The 20473-nt window shown below is 30.6% G+C and overlaps 1 protein-coding gene across 1 annotated transcript in view; it reads right to left on the minus strand.

Moving 5' to 3' along the window:
- Positions 1 to 19993, minus strand: part of LOC130647373 (NBAS subunit of NRZ tethering complex-like) — a 31014-nt gene extending 11021 nt beyond the window's left edge. Inside the window, exons 1-37 of the mRNA XM_057453213.1 lie at positions 19839 to 19993; positions 19668 to 19737; positions 19287 to 19329; positions 18939 to 19022; positions 18257 to 18304; positions 17952 to 17995; positions 17455 to 17530; positions 17319 to 17376; positions 16171 to 16256; positions 16028 to 16084; positions 15315 to 15460; positions 14964 to 15064; positions 14063 to 14131; positions 13456 to 13584; positions 13220 to 13268; positions 12867 to 12910; positions 12551 to 12603; positions 12289 to 12379; positions 11990 to 12115; positions 9837 to 9892; positions 9215 to 9284; positions 8934 to 9059; positions 7596 to 7816; positions 7164 to 7242; positions 6809 to 7050; positions 6013 to 6616; positions 5598 to 5731; positions 5049 to 5337; positions 4413 to 4642; positions 3855 to 3967; positions 3658 to 3737; positions 3020 to 3195; positions 2601 to 2642; positions 2188 to 2275; positions 1663 to 1731; positions 872 to 1090; positions 152 to 281 (exon numbers count right to left, since the gene is read on the minus strand). Coding sequence (XP_057309196.1) covers positions 152 to 281; positions 872 to 1090; positions 1663 to 1731; positions 2188 to 2275; positions 2601 to 2642; positions 3020 to 3195; positions 3658 to 3737; positions 3855 to 3967; positions 4413 to 4642; positions 5049 to 5337; positions 5598 to 5731; positions 6013 to 6616; positions 6809 to 7050; positions 7164 to 7242; positions 7596 to 7816; positions 8934 to 9059; positions 9215 to 9284; positions 9837 to 9892; positions 11990 to 12115; positions 12289 to 12379; positions 12551 to 12603; positions 12867 to 12910; positions 13220 to 13268; positions 13456 to 13584; positions 14063 to 14131; positions 14964 to 15064; positions 15315 to 15460; positions 16028 to 16084; positions 16171 to 16256; positions 17319 to 17376; positions 17455 to 17530; positions 17952 to 17995; positions 18257 to 18304; positions 18939 to 19022; positions 19287 to 19329; positions 19668 to 19737; positions 19839 to 19904 — 4408 coding nt within the window. The 5' untranslated portion in view covers positions 19905 to 19993. The remainder of the gene's footprint in view (positions 1 to 151; positions 282 to 871; positions 1091 to 1662; positions 1732 to 2187; positions 2276 to 2600; positions 2643 to 3019; positions 3196 to 3657; positions 3738 to 3854; positions 3968 to 4412; positions 4643 to 5048; positions 5338 to 5597; positions 5732 to 6012; positions 6617 to 6808; positions 7051 to 7163; positions 7243 to 7595; positions 7817 to 8933; positions 9060 to 9214; positions 9285 to 9836; positions 9893 to 11989; positions 12116 to 12288; positions 12380 to 12550; positions 12604 to 12866; positions 12911 to 13219; positions 13269 to 13455; positions 13585 to 14062; positions 14132 to 14963; positions 15065 to 15314; positions 15461 to 16027; positions 16085 to 16170; positions 16257 to 17318; positions 17377 to 17454; positions 17531 to 17951; positions 17996 to 18256; positions 18305 to 18938; positions 19023 to 19286; positions 19330 to 19667; positions 19738 to 19838) is intronic.
- Positions 19994 to 20473: the final 480 nt, after the last annotated feature.

Below are 20473 nucleotides of genomic sequence, written 5' to 3' on the forward strand. Positions count from 1 at the left end.
TTTCCAGAAATTTTACCACATTTTCCTGATTATGTGAATCTATGTGAATCACCTAACTTTTTATTGATTTCCTTGACCAGACAGACATTATATTCATCTATGCTAACTGCGAAGACTTCTCCACAACAGCAGAGAATATTGCAGCACATACCTTCATCAGTTTCCTCAATAACTTCTCCTTCAGCTCTGCGCTCAGATAATTTTTGACTCCTCAAAAGGAGACTATTTGTGACTTTGACTTCACTTTCCAAGCCAGCTAAGCAATCAAAATATTCTTGAAGCTAATGCAAGATAAAATTAATTAGTTGAACAAAATAAAGAAGTTGTATTACAATCTATGCTAATTTTAAAAATGGTAATATAATGGCATTGAGGATCATATGCATTTAATTTCAAAAAAAAAAAAAACATAAAAAAAAATCAAATTTTTCTACGTGTGGATTTTGCTTATTCTTCACATACACCTGTCTGGAATTTAGTTTTACAGGAAATTGATTCAAAATCCGCACCAAAAACGTTTGCAATTTTACAATCATTTTAAAAAGAGCTAACACATCAATTAAGTCAAATATTTTTTGAAACTGACCGGAAACATGAAAGACAAAAATTAGAAAGAATTCAACTGTGCCATTAATGTCACCATAACAATTCTTTCGAGAGTGAAAAAGAGTTTCGAATTTATGCTTATACTAAGCCATGTTAAGACCCAAAGTTAAAAAATCTTGAGAGAAGAATATTTTTTAATGTGGTGAATTCAATCTTACAAAAAGAAAATGAATTGTTATTGTAGTACAATTGATCTAATGCAACACAAATAAAAAAATAAATAAACATATAAAAACAAAACAGAAAAGATTTTAAACATTCTTACACCCATCTTGACTTTGTTATCCAATTTCCTTTTAGCTAATGATTGGTAAAATGGAGGATATTCAACTGTACTGAACGTATCATCTTGCACGGTACTATGTGATACGTTCTTGCTGGTTTGAACCCATTTCATTGCATCACTTACCCACTTCGTGTCTGTTACACCAGATATTAGTTTCTTTGTTTGTGTCCTTGTCTTTTTTATAATTGAAGATTGATTCTAAAGTAAAGAAATTACGTTACGAGATTTGTCATCACTTCTTGAAGCTACCATCTTTGAAGCTACCATCTTTGTCTCGTTTCTTTTTACAAGATTGCTAAAACACACTCTGTGTCATAAGATAACACCTTTATTATCAGTCCTTCTTGTTCATATATATATTTTTTTATAAGCCATATTTTAAAGGCAATCTGAGAAATAAATCCTTTAACATACTGATGCCATTACTAAGCAACATCACAGCGTGAGGTAAGCAAATATAAAAAAAAAATAGAAAGGACAGGAACTATAAAAATAGAAAGTTTCTCAGATGTAAATATGTTCAAAATTATGTTAAAAAGTGATTTCGATTAGCTGGCTAACCTAATGGAGCAAATACGTGTATCTGATCTTTCTAAGTGAAAATTCAATGAATGAAAGCAACATTTAGGTGTAGAAATAAAAGCTTAAGAAACATTGAGGCTTATCTTAAATATTGCGTTGCTATAAAAAAATGGTAGTTCATGGTATGCATAGATATTCGCGCATTTCTATTATTATCTCTTGGGTTTGTTTTCAATTTACGGTCATACCCCATCAACAATATCTTCTGAGTCTTGTTCCTCATCTTTAATATGTTCACTTAGTTTCTCATATAATATCTAAAGAAGGAAAAAAAGTAACATTTCTCATTATTTTGAGGAAGTGAAGTCAGGATTCTTTTGCTAAAGCAAACCATTCGTTTTTTCCAGTATAAATTCCATAAACATATACATCCCCAATTTTAAGGTTTAATGTAGTATTGTAAGAAGGACCAAGCATGTTCAAACTTCAACACAATATAGCCTTTTTCTACATTTTTTGACCACTGTCTAATTTTCAGGTTGGCTGCAAACTCTGGTACTGCAATACATTGATTTGTTTGACAAGTTAAAATATTGATGCTTTATAAATAAAAACATATGTGAATAAATACTCCTAAAATCCTTCACTGTTTTTACAGGTAAAATTTGCATAAAAATTCCATGTCATTTATGAAAATGTTAACATGTTATCTTCTTGTTATCTTCCGTTTTTGGCAGAACAGAACCACTAGTCTTAAAGTTGTTAAGACCTACCTGTGTTTCCAGCAATGTCTTTTCATTTAAAATATCTTCAATGTGATAGATGGGACAGTAGGTCAACACGAAGCTTAAAAGCTTTTGTCTACACAAAGAAATCAGAACAAAAATTGGCTCACAGACAGACAGAAAGCAAGTATTAGGTAGCATTTCAGTACAAAACTTTAAACAGAAGTTCGCTGCAACATGATGAACAATAGGAAAACGTTAGACATAACAAATTACATGTCTACTTAATAGCGCGTATAAATAGACGCACTCCTCCACATATGTTAATCCTCCAAGAGAATTTGATAACAAACTAATGCATATTCACTTATTTGTTTGTGGAAAAAAAGTAAGAAGAAGCAATACATACAACTTAGAAGCTAATAGAATGTTGTAAACAAGCAAGAATAAGTTTTGCTAACCTTGATGTGTAATTCATGTAATCATTACACTGGCCAAGTTTACTAAAAAAAGTAAACAAATATTTATACAGGAGTTGCTGCTGACTGGTTAATTCCATGTGTATATGACCATGGTTAAAAAAATTATTCTCTTTAGCTGAACAGAAAAACACATTGACTAACTTTAAGGAATTAATAAATATTACTATCATCCAAATAGTTTTCCTAGACGTCCAGGAGGCAGATACAAAAATTAATCCAATGATATATGTAAACATAATCACCATTTGAGGCATTGCTATACGAAGTTGAAAAATCATCATATCTTACAAAAGCCTTGACTGGAGTATTCTTTCTAGGTTACTTACTCCAGATTATATTTCTCTACTGTTAAAATTTTTTTTCTAGACCTCTAGATCCTTTTAGAAGAAACAACGTACCGACAAATTTCCCAAGCAGGTTCATAACCATCGTCAGTCAATCGATGACAAAGAGCAGAAGTAAATAAGTAATCTTGGTTCTCAAATGCTTCCACTGCAATTTTAATTCTAATTTTTCCATACCGTTCTTTGGTGTCTTCCCCACAAATTTTTAACAAATCTCCGATCTTTAAAAGCTGAAATAAAAGTTGATAAAAAGATTGCCAAAACATTGAATTAAAATAAGAGGTTTGGAAAGGAACCATGTAGTTTAGTGTGGTTCATTTGCTATTTACAAGCATTTCAAAAAATTTTTCCGAGTTATGTTTTTAAACTTTTCTTCTGACCCATTTCCATATATCTTTTAAAGGCATTTTTAGGTTTTTCTTGTTCAGTGGTCACCCTTATTAGTACATATTAGTAAAAAGTAGTTTTAATTGACAAAATCCATATTTAATAGGTCCATCTATCTGCATATGATTTCATATTACCAGAAAAAAATACATTTCGTAGATTGCGTAAAATAAACCATAAATGAATAAAAAAAAAGTTTACAACACTTTTGTTTTCAGTGTGTTTAATATTTTTTAAGAAGATATCTACATTGACAGCTTCTAATAATTTTCCTTGATGCGATAAATTAAAAAACAACAACTTACTTTCTCAATCTTTTTATAATTCGAACTTTTTTCCTTTAGGCAAAGTTCAATAAGCTCCAGTTTGTCAGGACAAACACGAACTGAAATGTAATATACAAATAAAAACTGACAAAAAGCATGGTATAATCTTGCTCAAAAAAAAACCACCTAATTATAATCACCACATAGTTACAAACTGCACACAGAAAATACATTACCATGCAGCGGTAACATGGTTACATTAAAATCATACAGCAGCTGCAAACAGTTGATAAGGTTGAGTTCATCTTGAATAATGTCTGGTTTCTGTGTGATAAATGATAAACACAACCTAAAAATATGTTAAAATTATTTCAATTTACTCAAACAAAGAAATAATCCACTTTTTTCTTAATATTAGCATGAGAGATTGAAGTAACGAACAGTTTTGCTGCTTTCATGAAGATGCAAACAATTTGCAATGGGAAGTGTTTATTTTTGTTGACAAATAAAAATGTTATAAAAGTGTCTTTGCGACCAATATAACTATTAATAACAGAGGTCTGGAAAATCCTGAATGACTATATTTTCTAGCCAATTATCATTCTGTACTTCCTCCATGGAATTTGTCTAATTAGTTCTTATGCCCAAATATAAATTTGAACAAAATACAACTATTATTACAGAGTCATGGTAATCAAAATATGGAGCATCCAGTTAAAACATTGCATTACCATTTTGTGTTGTTATCACTAGGCAAACAATACACTAATAAAAAGATAAGGATTTGCATTTACCTTGCAAGATCCATCAATGCATCATTAAGAGAAGACGCAGCATTAAAATATAACTGGGAAGCGTTAACAACCACTTTAACGGAAACATCGTAAGGTAGAATACATAATGCTGACTTTAAATGTGCTTCACTTGAGTGATGAGGCCCACCCTGTTTCATAGGACTCAGCAGTTCCTTTGCAAGGTTGATTGTTTGTTTTACTTCTGATTGAAGAAGGCCTTCAACAAAGATCTGTGATATAAAAGTTTTAATAAGGTTACTATACAGAGTTACCGGGATATTTTACTGAAAAAATATAACCTGTATGTTTTTTAAAAAAGACTAATAATATATGTCAATGACGCTAATAATTTATGCTTACACAAAACAAATTTAATGTTCATTGAGGTGTCAACAACTTGTTTTAAAATAATTTTATCTTACAATCTACAGGGGTGAGGATCCGGGTGGGATTCACACTTAAATAAAGCATGCTATAAATGTTGTTAAATATTGTTTCAAAACTTTATTTAAAGTTTTGCTTGTTAAGTTGTTTTTGTATGCTAAAAAAATACTGACAGCAGTTAAAAAAATAAAAATAATTTTAGGAAAGAAAAAATTACAAACTTGCTTTAATGATTTAAACTCAATACTTTACCTGGTGGCATGTTTTGACATCTACGCAAGTGTAAACATCCTGGACTAGTTTAATTGAATGTTTAAGCAGCGTATTCCAATCAGCAGGTTTTGCTGACGTTTTTTTATTTGTTGTGTTTTTAATCAAAATTTGAAGGAGTTCTTTAGCGGTGACTGCATTTGATTTAGTTTCATTAACATAGGATATAGTTTTTGGATGACTATAATATTCCAAAATTTCAACACCACTGAGGATCAGTTCTAATTGATCTAATTGAGTGTGCAACTCTTCAATCTGGGATGAAATAATTCTAAAACGAATGATTCACAAGAGAATAAAACAACTCTTTTTTATATGACAATTTGTTAGTCAGCGAAAAATTTCTCGCATCGTTATATTGTGCATCCTTGGCACCTGTTCACATAAAATAATGTGTGATTATAAAGACCCTTTCGATTACAAAACGCGTGATTGTTAAATCGGCTCACAGACAGACTGCAAGTCTTATCATATAGTCATACGTTCGAACGAAGAGTATAGAAGTTAAGTGAAAAACCAAAAAATACACACCCTTCCTCGCGAGATGGTAAGCATTCAACGATATCAAACGCCATGTTCAATTGATCATCACGCATACATGCATAAATGCAATCTATTGCTAACTTTATTTGCTCCGCAACATCCGGAATTAACGGCTCAGCAATCTACAAAAAAACACAAACTAAGTTGTTATCATTAAGGTTTAACGTCTGTTTTTAATGCTAGCATGTGTTGGACGGGTATATTATTGACCCTTTTTCAATTTGATCTAGACTGTGTTAGTATTAAACCTAAATTTCTCTTTGCTAAGAGGTAAGAATAACAAAAGAGACTCCTTTATCAAAGAGACTCTTTGTTTTTTCAATCTCTCCAGAATTTCTACACAGCATGTACACCATTATGCAATGAAAGTAATCTAGGTGTAACTGCAAGTAATATGGCATACCTCTGGAGAACATTGCTGAAATAGTTTTAAGCAGCATGACAAATCAGACTTAGCAATATCAGTCATGAATCGATGCAATAATTCTTGTTTCTTTTTATATGACTTTCTGCTAACACTAGCCAAGTAAGGCCTTAGGTATGTCTTGAAATCTGCAATAAACGTTGTCTCTGTTGTCTTCGACATTAACAATTTCATCTTCGAGAGATCATCCATCTCAAAAAAGTCTGTCACATGGATACTTTTGTTTATAACAACATCGTACACAAGGGTATACATTATTTCTAAATTATCCCGTAATTCTTTCAATCCACTTAGACCTCGCTTTAAACCAAGTTTCGCAAGTTCCAGACATTTATCAATTTGTTGTGACTTAACGTCGATTTCATTTATTCTTGTTTTAAACCATCGTTCTAACACATTTTTCTTCTCACAGTTTTTAAACTCCATTAATTCAGGTTGCGCTTCATAAATAAATTCTCCTAAATTTTGTTCTTGACTCAAATCGTTTTGTATTTGCTTCATTATTGATTCTTGTTCAACCCAGTCTTCATCACGATGGTTTTTCTCCAGCCATGGTAGAATTTCTGGATCTTCTGAAGTTTCACTGAAACATTTGGGTCATTTGAAATTTAAAATCTTGCTAGCATATGAAACACTTCTGAAAAACTAAATCTGATTTTAGGCATAAACAGCTCCACTTAGAATCACTGTCTGAATAACATTTTACAAAAAACCTGATGGTGAACCATAGAACTTGTTTATGTTTGTACTGTACCAAATAAAAATTAACACTAACCCTATTTCTGGAATAACGGGCTCAAAGTCCCTTAAATTTGTTGTTTCCGGAAAGTTTGAAAGCAGGGGCAACCAATGGGGCAACACATCCTTTCCATGATACGAAAATAAATGTTCTAATGCAATGGAATCTTCATCTCTTGCGTATTCTATAGCTTGGTGTACAATATTACAGGAGCGGAATTTTGAAAAGTACTTTGCTGAGAATTTATCTCTAGCTTTAAATGAACCACCAAGAATCACCTGTGAGTAAAATTTATTTACTTTGAAATATCTGGCTGTCCAATTTCTTAAACAAACTTAAAATGAAATTTAAAATTTATTAAAACCATCAAAGATCAATTATGAAGATGTACCTCGTATGTTGATAGGCGATCCAAAAACTGTAACAACTGCCATCGATACCCACACAATTTAAGTTGCTGTGGTGATAAACTACAAAAATTTCGTATGAGAATGTTCAGAATTAACACACATGAAAAATTATATAGAATAATCAATAAGAAACAAAATATTAATCCCTATTTGTACACTTGTAGAAGAAATACTCAATGTTAACAAACATTCCATAATAAAGAATAAAATAATAATCCCACTTCGCATACTTAAGCACACAAGAAAACTGGATATGTTTTTTGACAGAAAACATTTGGCCTTTAGAAAGAAGATGCCAGGCTGGAACTCCAACTTTGTTAAGTACACATCCCATATCAGGTCATTTTAGGTCAAATTAATCATAATACATTCTTAAATAAAAATAAAATAAAAAAAATTATAATATGACATACGCCCCAGTAAAAATAATATCTTCCTTTTCTTCCTCCAAGCCTTCATTCGATTTTTTTTCCACAACAAATTTGAGATTTTTATCAGTTTTGTCGATCACTTGAAACACTTCCCAACTCGTGCCAAGCAAACCATACTTTAACAACTCTTCCATGGCATCAAAATCATCGGGTATACGAAGTAAACATTCATCTAATACCCAATACCGGTCTTTAACCTTTGTCTAGAAAGATTTTCCAATAGAGATAAATCTTCCCCTTCATGTTAAATAAATAATAATATACAGAATAATCATTTATCTATATAATAATACGTCAGTTCTGTGTCTCTGTAACAGGCAAAGTGGATGTGTTCATTTTGCTTTGAAGTTGCCGAAAAATGCATGCCTAATATGTTAAATTTTTTGAGGTTACGGCGTGACGTCAATAACACTACTTTAATGTCAATATCCTATATTAAATTAATGAAGCCATTACAGTCAACTAAAACCAAATAACTTGGAAACGAGGTGGTGACGTCAATGTTTTTTCACCGCGTGGCTAACTAGGGACCACCTGGGACCAATTTAGACAGGGTCCCCGAATCCAAAAAAAGGGACGGGCTAATAATGTCATCAAAAAACCTTCAAACCCCAATATCTCTGCAACCGTTTGTCAAAAGTTCATGTTCCTAAACATTTTCTTGATCAGCATTTCAAGATCTATACAGTGAATGCAACGGGTGTACGGATTTGTTAAGAAATTTTTTTTGGAACTTTTGGGAAGGACTTTGCTGATGTCAGCAATTTTTTAAGCCATTATATTTCCTTAGGCGTTTGTCAAAAAGATACGATACTATACATTATTTTGATAAGCGTTTTAATCTCTACAGATTACAGAAAATGAATGACTAAATTTCGCCAATTTTTTTTTTAAATGCACTGCTGATGTCAGCAAAAAATCTAAACCAACCTATTTTTCCATTTTTCTTCTGCCTTAGTGGATTTTTTCACGGGCTCTATCGACTAGTCTTATAATCATACACTATGTTTGAGACAGGTATAGTTGATTTTTATCAATTTCTTTTTTAGTCACTAGAAAAAACCATTAAACCCCCATATCTCAGTAACCAATTGTCATATATACATGATGCTATACATTTTAATGAGGAGCGTTTCAAGCTCTTATCAACAGATGCATTGGTTTAACAGTTTTTAACAAAAAAATGTTATGCAAATGCAATACTAAACGCTCATTAGCCCACGATTTAGTTTAGTATAAAAAAATCCTCATATAATACCATGGTACTTAGAGTAATTCAAAATGCTAAAAAGTTGGTAGTTTTTAAAAACAATGTCTTACCAAGTAATCATGAATGCTTATCTTTGTAACAGGTTTCTTTCGCCATTGTTTTTGATACACCAAATCAGTGTCAAGGTTAAACCTTTGTGCAAGGTCTAATGCTTCACCGTAATGTTCAAGTTCAATCTAAAATAATCAAAAAACAATAAGATAATGTAATACAAGATATTAATAGCATTAAGCTTGTGGTAACTATAAGGAAAAAAATTATCGATGCATGCTGTTGTAATTTCCATAGTTTATAAAAAACGTTGAATGAAAAAGCCAAGAAAGATAATTACCTTTCTAATGTACAATCCTTCAGGTGTTGTACGTTTTAAACAAACTAATCGATATGTATCAGAAAGAATTCTTAAAGAAAAAAAACAGTATAAGTATTAGGCTTACCTGAATAATATAATATGTACCAGTCATGCAAATGTCTTTGACAATACATTAAAGGGAAGGTATAAAATCATGTTGGACTTATCTCATAGAACTTAAAAATTTGGTTAAATTTTTAAATTTTTTAAAAAGCTTTTTTCATTCTCAAGACATTCACAATTAAAAAATTTCAGATTTAATTATACTGCATAAATTATGATGTCGTATTTAAGTAATAACAAATTGTGATATATTCAGACTTGAAGTAAAAACATTTGATCTGACTACACATTCCACTGATGGCTTTTTATATTAGCCCTGCACCTTTACATCATAAATTTATTAACTTGCCGTAAAATTACTCTCTAAATACTATGCAAACAACAAAGGATATCCAAATTGCATAAAATACTTTTTAGGAATGGCACTAAATACCACCTTTATCATTTTGCCAAGCCTTACTGCCAATCAAAACACGCCATATTTAAGCACTAAATCACTAATTACAAAAAATGAAAGAGATGCATCACAAATTTTTACCTTGGTGCTTTTATTGCTGGAGCAAATCTATTTGCTTCTGTTAGAAAATACAATGTCTAAAAATAACAAACAGAATTCACATTCATCCGTTGCCTTAACTATTAAAAACACCTTTAAAATAACCCTGCGTTGCAAACAGTATCTACAATTTTGAACAAAAATAGACAGTTTACAGTGCTTTGATTCTTCCATATAAACATTATAGACTAATTGGCTAAAACTCCACAACTGCTAGGTAGTAGAAATGGAATTTCTTCTATACGTTTAAACTTTGTTTTTTAATTAAGAATCTCTGGTAACTAGCTCTTGAAAATGAAGAAAGTTTTATGAGTTGTGTCAATTGCATACAAACATTTTACAGATTTCTTTTTTAATTTGATTGTTAACATGTTGTATGGTAGTAAATTGTAACAGATTAGTTTCAAATGTGAAACTGTAGTATGACTGCAGTGATACGGACTTGCAACCAAAAAACTTCTATTGGAAATCATGCTTTACTAGAAGCTGGAATATCTACTTTACTAAAATATTGACATAAAAATAAAAGTTATAACAAACAAACACATGGACATTTATTATTTTAATTAAAGAAAAAATTTAGTTTAATTTATTATTTAATATATTTAATATATTATTATTTTGCAAACTACGGAAGAGTTTCCAAATGTGGTTCCAGGAATTTTAAAAATCCTAACTTTTTCAGCATTGTTTTTAAGAATCCTCTGTATTAGCAAACTCATTGGCTCTTAATGTTAAGTGGGGAAAATACAAGATTGTGAAAAAAATGATGGTGGCACAGGGTAATCAGCAGCAAATCTCTATCTTCACCAATCAATTTTTTTCATGCCATACTATACTCCTGCGAGCCTCATCAAAATTATTTGAGGTAGAATAAAATTGCCAGTTTAGATGCTATATAGTTCACAAGTTAATCTTTACCATGCCAAGCCTTCATAAGCAAGGTGTATATAATATTTGCCTTATGCATCAAAAAGTAAAACGCAATCACAAACTGGCATACATAAAATTCCTCACATACATAGTAGGATGTAAAATTTAAGAATATCGAATGCAAAAAATATTTATAGTTAACCGACTATTTAAATATTAAACGTAATTAAAAACATTGACACAAATAATATTATTATTGTTCTACGGCTTTAGCCGGTAGAACTTTAAAATCAGCTTCTTTTTTTGTTGCCGTTTTTGCTATCGAGACTAGTGAAGCACGGAAGGGTACCAGTCTAGTGTAGCGGTACGTAAATTATTATTTTTTGAGTGATAACAGAACTACCTTGTTAAACTGTACAAAAGGTACAAAAACCTATTATTTTTACAAATAAATCATTTATTTTCAAGTTATCAAGTTATTATTTTCTGTTTAGTTGGTTTCGCCAGTTTCATCAAGCTACAATGGTCGTTTTTTTTTTTGTGATCTGAAATTTTATGAAGCTAGATTTGTATTTACACATATAAGGAGTTTCAACAGGCTAGAATTCTTTTTAAAAACGAAATAAATCAAAAATGGTTGTTTTTATCGATTTTTACATTTCCTCTAGTTTTGAAAAAAGCGTTGTTTACAAACTTGAACTCGTTTTTCCACTTTGATACTTTTCTTTCGTCTTTTACTCTGCCAGTTGAAAATAATTAATTATTAATAACGTGATTATTTTTCTGCACAATAGGAGAACTAATTCAAATACTTCCCATATGGAGGAATGGTATAAATCAGTAATACACCTTAGAACTTCCTGCCGAAACGGCTGGTTTATTATAGTTAGTAAGGCCTTTGTGGTGCGCCTTAAAGCCAAATAAATTGGAAATGAGTAAAAAAGCCTGGTGTCGTTTTCCAGACTGTTAAATAGGGACCATCTTAGACCAAAATTAGGCCAATTTTCCAAGTGGTCAAACCACCAGTTTTGGAACATTGATGCCATCAAAAAACCTTCAGACATTAATATCTCAGTAATCTTTTTTTGAGGGCACATGTTCTTCCACAGAGGTGAAGAGAACAAATTTCTAAAAAAATTTTTTTGTGTATGAACGGTTCATTGCTGATGTCATCAAAATTTATATGCAAATATTTTCTGTTATTCCTCAGCCTAAGTGGAGTTTTTCCACAAGCTTATCAAATAGTATTAATAATTGCAAACCTGTTTTATCAATTCTTTTATTTTCGATCTGAACGAATAATCTTCCTCCTCGTCATGTTCGCTCAACCATTTGGTTGTCTCTGGAGCCTTATTTTTTTCACCCTGCTCACTAATAATTCGTTCACACTAAAAAAGACATTACAATCTTAACTTAAAACTGCTTCACCACCATGTTTATATACCAAGTAATTGAAAACATATAACTATGCACACACACAACAATTAAACAAGAAAGAATTTTGAAGTCATTGTTTTAAAATTTATTGTAGAGCTAGCTATAAACAAACAAACAAACAAACCTCCAAAACTAAAACACAACCATCAACAGCTTGACTTAACATTGGCCAGTTGTCAAACTTTTCTGGACTATCGCCAAGTAGATTCCTTAAACTAAACATTAAAAGTGGAATATATGCATATTTTTAAGTAGAATTATATAATTCCAAATACTTAATTATATTTGCTTTATACATAGTCTTCCCCAAATTTATACTTTTCAATGTTTTCGACAAAGGGTTCTAATTTGTAAAAATTGACATAAGCTACAAAGAAATCACTTACTCTTCAATTGAAGATATTGTTACATCTCCATTTCCTGATGCTAATATTAACTCCTATGACAAAATATAATAGTAGACCGAGATTTGTACTTTATTGTGCATGTTTTTCATAGCTTTTGTAACCATGTTAATTTTGTAGTTATAAGATTTACATCAAATTTATTTCCTGGTCTACATTATTTTAGCAGATAGAATTACTGCCTTTGGTTTTTTTTATGAATCTTTGAGACACATGATGTAAACGGTTGCCTTGTCAGTCATCTGAGTAGAAATTTGTACATGACTGAGTAAAACAAATGACAAGATAAAACACAAACCTTTTCAGACCACCAGTTTACATCAATCACATTTGTAAGAAAGTCTAAATCAAATAGATAAACATTGACATGTATAGATAATTTTAGGACACTACTAAGACAACTAACCTAACATCTAACATAAAAAGTATACTTTTACTTGAAAGAGCATTTTTGACAGAATTTGACGATTTATTATTTTGATTTATTGATTTACAAGCCATAAAATGGTTTGGCAATATAGGAAAAGGTACTTATCACATTAAATCAACAACTTAACAGCATGGGAGTCTTCTTCACACACGTTATACGATGTTGTGCAAAGTATCATTTTATTTGAGAATGTTGCAATATTAAAGTTTCAATTAACTTACCATTCTTTGCTTTAGATTCGAAACCACTCGATTCTGTATCCCTTTCAGGCTGAAGGTAAATTAAAAAGAACAAAATATCATTGCAAACTAAATTCACATTCTCCAAGCAGCTTACAAAGATGTGTAAAGACGCAACATTAATGAATTAATACAAAAAATGACTCTAACAAGACTTTGCCAAATGGATTGCAGTGGGTTAATAGAATGAAGTATAAAGAAATAAAAATATTCAAAACCTGTTCAGACTTGTGCCATGTTTGCTCAAGTTTCGCAGATGGTATGTGCCAAACAGAGATTCGACCATCAATATGAAGTGATACTAACCTGGTTGCATCCGGTGATAGTGCAATTTTGAAAACACTGCACTATATTTAAGAAAAAAATGTTAATAATTTAAAACAATTTTTTTCAGGTTTATAAACAAACACAGTGTTTTTAAGATCTTTAAATGTGTAAATATTAATAAAATTGAACCGAGTGGCTATATTACACATAAATAATTTTTTCCCTGTTTTAATACATGCATGCATGTAACATGTTATTACACAGCAAATGCATTTATCACATTAACAGCATTTATCTGAGAAAAGCACTCCAGTCTCACATTTCACATTCTATATCATTTTGGGCAAGTGAAACCACATGCAAACACCACAAAATTTTAATTCAGATAAAGATTTTACAACCATTCATGAAAATGCCAAATGCGAAGTATTAATGACTAAATATGTTGTTTTAAACTTTTTTACCTTCGAACTTTTCTACCTTCTCAAAGCCCTGTAATTAGTTGTATAAGAAAAAGGGTGCGGCCCTTAACACTGTGGATTTAATACAAAAACTTACCATCAGCAACTCATTATCCTGTCTTCTATGTATGTTGACAAACTTTTTTAAATATTCCTTTCCTGACAGCTAGAAAGACATAATAGAATTACACCACATATCAGAAGCACACATCAATGTCTTAGTAATGTGACACAACAGCATCAAGGTGTAAAACAAAAGAAATTAAGGAAGGAAAGGTTTATTGAAAGTCTAGAATGTACATCTTAAATTTCTTAATCAGTGAAACCTGTCATTACGAGATTGCCAACTTGTATGGTAGTTTATGCTGTTCGAAGTCATAACATGGATGTGACTTTTGTCTTCTAAATCTGTTTTTTTTTAACAAACAAGTTCAAAAAATTATTTGCTGACACAAATTATTCAGATACTCTATACTGTTACACATATTGATTTCGTTTTCGTTGTTAAATACTCCATATTGCGTCAACAATGACAATTGAAATTGTTATTGGTTACTCTAGTTGTGAACCGTTGATGCAATTATTTTCATTATTTCCATTAGTCACATTTCTCCATTTCTACGTTTCATACCATCAAAAAAGGTGTCTACATCATTCACAATCGGTAACAAGGTGAGGGTGTTCTACACCGTTGCCAGTAGTCACGAAACGTCTATGTTCCAATTAGAATTTATACTGAATTTCCCAACTTATTATAGAAGCTATGTTTACTGTAAAATGTGGGACTTTCAACCCATTTCATAGAAATTGTAAAGGAGTAGATTTCATTAATACTTCAAACCATCCTAATGAAATTACTAAATTAAATATGCCACTACTTCAGATTTCTGAATTATCTACTGACAGTATAGTATGTATTTGCTTAATTACTAAATTAAATATGCCACTACTTCAGATTTCTGATTTATCTACTGACAGTACAGTATGTATTTGCTTACTTTTTTAAGGGCCTTGCTCCGGTCTTCAACAAGTTTAAAGTATGGAAAGTCTGTCAATAACCTCCAAACACTGATTGCACAATGAGAAGCATAACATTGTTCTAAAGATTTCAAACAAGATAAAATGTTTAATACACATCAAACATCTGTGTGATTTTCATCAAGAATGATTTTTTCTATTCTATCTGATAATTATTATTTTTTTAAATAATTCCCCGCATGAAATAAGTGAAATCAAAGCATATTATCTTTTTGCAACTCTCATAAAATCAAACATTTACATACAATTAAAAACTAATAACAAAAAAATAGAAGCAACATTTAATTGAATTGAACGGGAAATCTATATACCTTCTGAAGACTGAAAAGGCTCCTTGCCATAATTTCCAGCAACAATAAGCAAATTATTTTTCCAGTCAAAAACAATGGACGATACACCATACGGATGAATTGTAGTGAAAGAGAATGAGCATTTTTCTTTCGATGTACCGTCTTCACTAAAATGAAAATAAATGTTTTGTGGATACATAGTAATGTTTATCTATGTATTAATAGCTGTAGATGCATGATGATAGTCGAGCAACAGGTATGTGAAAATGTCATCATGTAAAGCTAGGAATTAGTCTATATTATAATACTCGTTGGCTGTCTACCTGACGGTTTATTCAACCGTTTCTCATTTAAATTAATTAAACATTATAATTAAACACGCAATCATATGTGGGATACCTGTAACTATTGGAGTAACAGCCTGTCCAAGTAAAGGGGGGAAATAATTCACAAGAATAAATTTTTAAAAATCAAAAAATATTTTATAAAATACAGACCATAACCTTATTTCTAACAAGGATGTTACCACTCCTATTTTCCATAAAGGTAACAATAAGTATTATTGTTGATAGGGTAATGATGTTTGTCTCAGGGGTATAAAAAAACATCAACGATAACGTAGACTATAATCTATAAAAGGATTTATGCTTGGAATTTTTTTACCTTAGGCATTAGTGATAAAGAAGTTAGGAAAACAATAAATAACTCTAAAAGCTGAAAAAAAAAACACTTACTGAATGTAATGGCACTTCAAGTAGCCTTGATATGTTCCAATATATAATATACTTTTCCTATGAAAACAAGCAAAATACATATTTAAAAGTAATGTTTCAAAACATCACAAAAACATTAGCAAAAAATACTATATAAGATTTACCAAGATGAATCATCTGCAGGGGTAAAGTGTAAGAATGCAACAGCTTGACTTAATTTTCCACGCACATTTAAACTTCCTGTTTTCACCTGAAACAAAACTTATCAACATAAACATAAAGTAGAAACCTGTTGCACTCATAACAACACACATCGTTTTTATATCACAGCTACCAAATTTGGCAGAAATAACTGATAATGGAGAGTTAAATACACAGAAAGATAGATGAAATTAATTATAAGCAAAGCAGGGTTCGAATAAGCAGATTACAATGTCAACTTAAAATGCTGTCTTTGCAAATCATTTTGCACAGACAATGTTAAATTACTAATATCATTTTCTTATCAACTGCTTTTAGCAGCAACTTTGATAATGCGTGTTGTAATAAAAAAACAGGGCTTTTTCTCTACGGTCAGCAAATGCTTACAAACTGCATTTATATTTATAATTCGAACGCTGCAGCAATGAAAAATAATTGGTTCAGTTTGCTCTTTTTAGGTGTTTTAATACAGCAGTATCTCCCTTAGATAAGAAAAAAATCATTAATTTAAAATGATAAATGATGATTAAAAGTCTGCTTAAATGTTAGCCTATCTAATTCAGGCTGTCATTTAGCAATTTTGCATGGAAAAATAAATGATTATTGCACATAAAGCCAGTCAAAACAACAATTTAACCTTTTTAAAGCTAGTAACATGGCATTTTTTATCAAATATACCTTCCCGTATTTTCTTTGTTTCCCCGTCAAAACAAACTTTCGATTTACCGGTATTTAATCTATTTAACATATCATAGAATACTAAGAGAAAGTTATTCCTGTTTTTTGGAAATATAGCAAATTGGTCATAAAAAAGTAATTGTTCAAAAACAGGTTGTCCAGTTTTGAAGTGTGTATAATTACTTGTACTTGATCTTTCAATTACTTGATCTTGATCTTTTGGTTTAACTATCACACACTGTCATTCAAAATTTTCGAGGATGACAGCAATGTCCATAACAGAGAGCTAACTTCAACCGTTTTGTAGCCCCTTTAATAATTTAGGCAATCAAAGATTTTTTTTTACATAAAATTCATATGAATTAGAAAGGCTAAACTGCTGAGATTTAAAATACACAAAAAAAGGTTTCAGTAAAGAATAGAAAACACTTACTTGTGATATGAGGCAAGTCTGTGTACCAGTTATATCAAATAAGGTGACATCACCAAAACTAAATGCAAAAAAAAGGTTTTCAATACAAGTGTTAGGTTACGTTAAACACAGAAACATGGTCACTAATCATCCAAACCTGTTTGAATAAGCGAGGAAGGAGTTGTCATCATTCCATGCAAGTTTTCTCCATTGTGGTAAAACATCCTGTGCAACTAAAGCATTAAATTAACATATAATGTAAGAAATTTAAGAGATATAAAAGAATTTGAATTAGTAAAAGTGTAGCATAGACTCAAGAATGTCTAAGGAATTGAAGAAGAAAGACAAATGGATTCGATTAGATTTATTTAGTTGGTGCAAAATATAATTATAAAGTATTATGTGTACTACACAATACTATACTCATTATAAACATTGAAATATATTTTTTAAGTGGCAAAGTTTAAATACTACAAATACAACTTGTTGAAACTAGAGTTTAAATTTTTAGCTGTGTATAAGTTGTAACTTGCACAATGTATGTAGAGTAATAACACCAAAAATGTGACTTTTTCCCTCTAGTAAGCCGAAAACATTTGTTTTAATCTGGTCCTTCAAATCACTAAACAAAGACATAATGCTGCTTCTGATTACCTTTACAATTTGCAACTATAGTAGAAAAGTTATCTGAAGCCGTTCTAAATAACAAATAAATAAATAACTCTGACAAAGTGACTTAAAAAAGCATCAGCAAATTACCAGAACAAAAATAGTTTGCCTGGGCTGTATAAACCTCTGAAAACAGTTTTAATAATTTAAATTAAAAAATACCTTTGCATTAAATTTTTGGTTCGGTCAAAATTCAGAATAAATTGAAAATAATTTTCACAATTTCAGATTACTAGGCTAGCTAAAAAAAGTCAATGATGAAAAGAGCACAATTTAAATGGTGTGTGTACCTTATCTCAATGTTATCATCCAAAAGCACTGCAACAAATCTACCGTTTCTAAAAAAAAAACACAACTGAGGGAGATAAAAATAAAAATAAAAACATGGTAAGCACACCTGTTATTGTTAGTGGTTTACTACTGAGAATGAGAAATTCAGTCTCACTAGTTTCTATAAAGCAAATTTAGTTTTTAACTATTATTAAGGGTATGAACATGCCTGTATCCATTATAAGACATAACAAAAGGGTTGTGAAAATCTTATTACTTTCATATTATTTCTCTCTTTTTTTTGTAGACAGACTAACTAAAGAATTAAAAACTACACTCGTGAATACAATTTTGGCGTGTGAAATGGCCACGATTTCTTTACTGAAAGACTAAGCATCCGGTACACAAGAAGTGAAGTAGTATTAAGGGAAGGTTAAACGTCCCCATTTCATTTCCATGCAGGAATTGCGAATATCAGTCCTCTAACTTTAGGGCACGCAATTGCATGATCGCGTCATCACACATGCCAGGCATGCTGTTTACTTGATTAAACACATGAATTATTTCTATTGTCATGTAGCTAATATTGACAAATGTGTTGAGTTGGTTGGCATAAAAGTTTCAACTTATTTTACCACACTAAGCGCTGTTTTTAAAAATGTTAATTTAAAATGTTAAGTTTGTAAGTTTGTGAACACTCACCTTGATAAAGAAATGGTCCATGGTAAACTGTTGTTTATTAGATTAATAAAATGGTGAGGTGGGCAGCCAAAACTTGTTTGATACCTACAAATAAATTCCACAACTCCTTTAATACGGAAATTATTGTATTCTAATATAAAACTGTTATCACTAAAAAATTCTGATACCCAGAGTCGAATTTGTTATGGCATAAAGAATGTCATCAATTCGCAGCTATTTTTCATATCAAAACAAAACTACCCAGCTGTAAAACAAAACAGGGATAAATGTTGCTGCCACAAAATCAGTGAGGTGCTATATTTTTTGTAAATCTGCTGATTCAAAAATTGAAAAAAAATTGTATTATACCTTAATTGTGTTTTTAACACTTGAAACAGGTATGATGCTGATCCTAAAAAATAAACAATCATGTCATTTTTACAAAAACTCATGGCAGAATATATTAATATATATAAAGGTACATATTTTTTGCTCTTAACATGATAGTAAGAGGAACTGCAAAGTTTTAAATATCCAGCAGTTATTATCCAAGCGCTTTAACCAATTAAAACAAACTGAAAAAATTGCCAAATATCAATAGCTGCTATACGTAGATAAGACAAGAAACAACATCTTCTATTCAAATGTCAGTGTCAATTGTATTATTAATCAACAATTTGAATCTTTTTATCTAGATAGTCTGTTATATAAAAGTCATTTACATATCATCATATAAGTCAAATAACACACCTTGTGTAACTTTCCACAGTTTTGTAAACAAAGAGCCGCGGTGCTGCCAGAAATAATTTTCAACTTCATTCTGAATAAATAATATGATAATGTAAAAGATTTACTTATTTGAATATTTATGTTTACATTTTGTTTATATATATAAAGCAGTTTAAGATAAAAATTTCATACCAAAATTTGTGGCTCCTTCACCCACTCTTCATTTACAATCAAATCATATAAAATTTGTTCACTCATGCTGAAACCAATGCATATTTTACCATTTTTTATAACATGCTAAAGTTAAATAGTATACATATTAACCATTTCATATTGCTGGATATTGCATGATTTAAAATATAGAACTTAATGCATTCGCATAAATCTTGTATCTTACGCAGCTAATACAAGACTTCTAAAATTGTAGTGCACATAATGGTCATAATAAAGTTTTTTGTTTACTTTTAATTTAAGACAAGCAATTTAAGCAATAAAGATAAAAAGCAATGGATTTTCATTATCATAAAACTATATACAAAGTGTGGTTTACACAAGTTATAAAGTTGCTCTACATCGCACTGCATGGATGAACTTTAGCAGCTATTGGAAAAAAATTATTTTTAAACTTCTTTAAATATAGAAAAAATTATTTTAGAATAACTTTCACACATCTTGTGTAAAATCAAAATTAGTTTTCTAAATGGCAGACAAATGGAAATTTAGAGACAGTCTAGAGGAGGAAAAAGATAACTTGACAAAATTATACTTACTCTCAGAAAATACATTGAGACAAGGTGTCAAATTTTCAACTTTTTACCACAAGTATT

Source organism: Hydractinia symbiolongicarpus, chromosome 6 (assembly GCF_029227915.1).
Source record: "Hydractinia symbiolongicarpus strain clone_291-10 chromosome 6, HSymV2.1, whole genome shotgun sequence".
Lineage (NCBI taxonomy): Eukaryota > Metazoa > Cnidaria > Hydrozoa > Anthoathecata > Hydractiniidae > Hydractinia > Hydractinia symbiolongicarpus.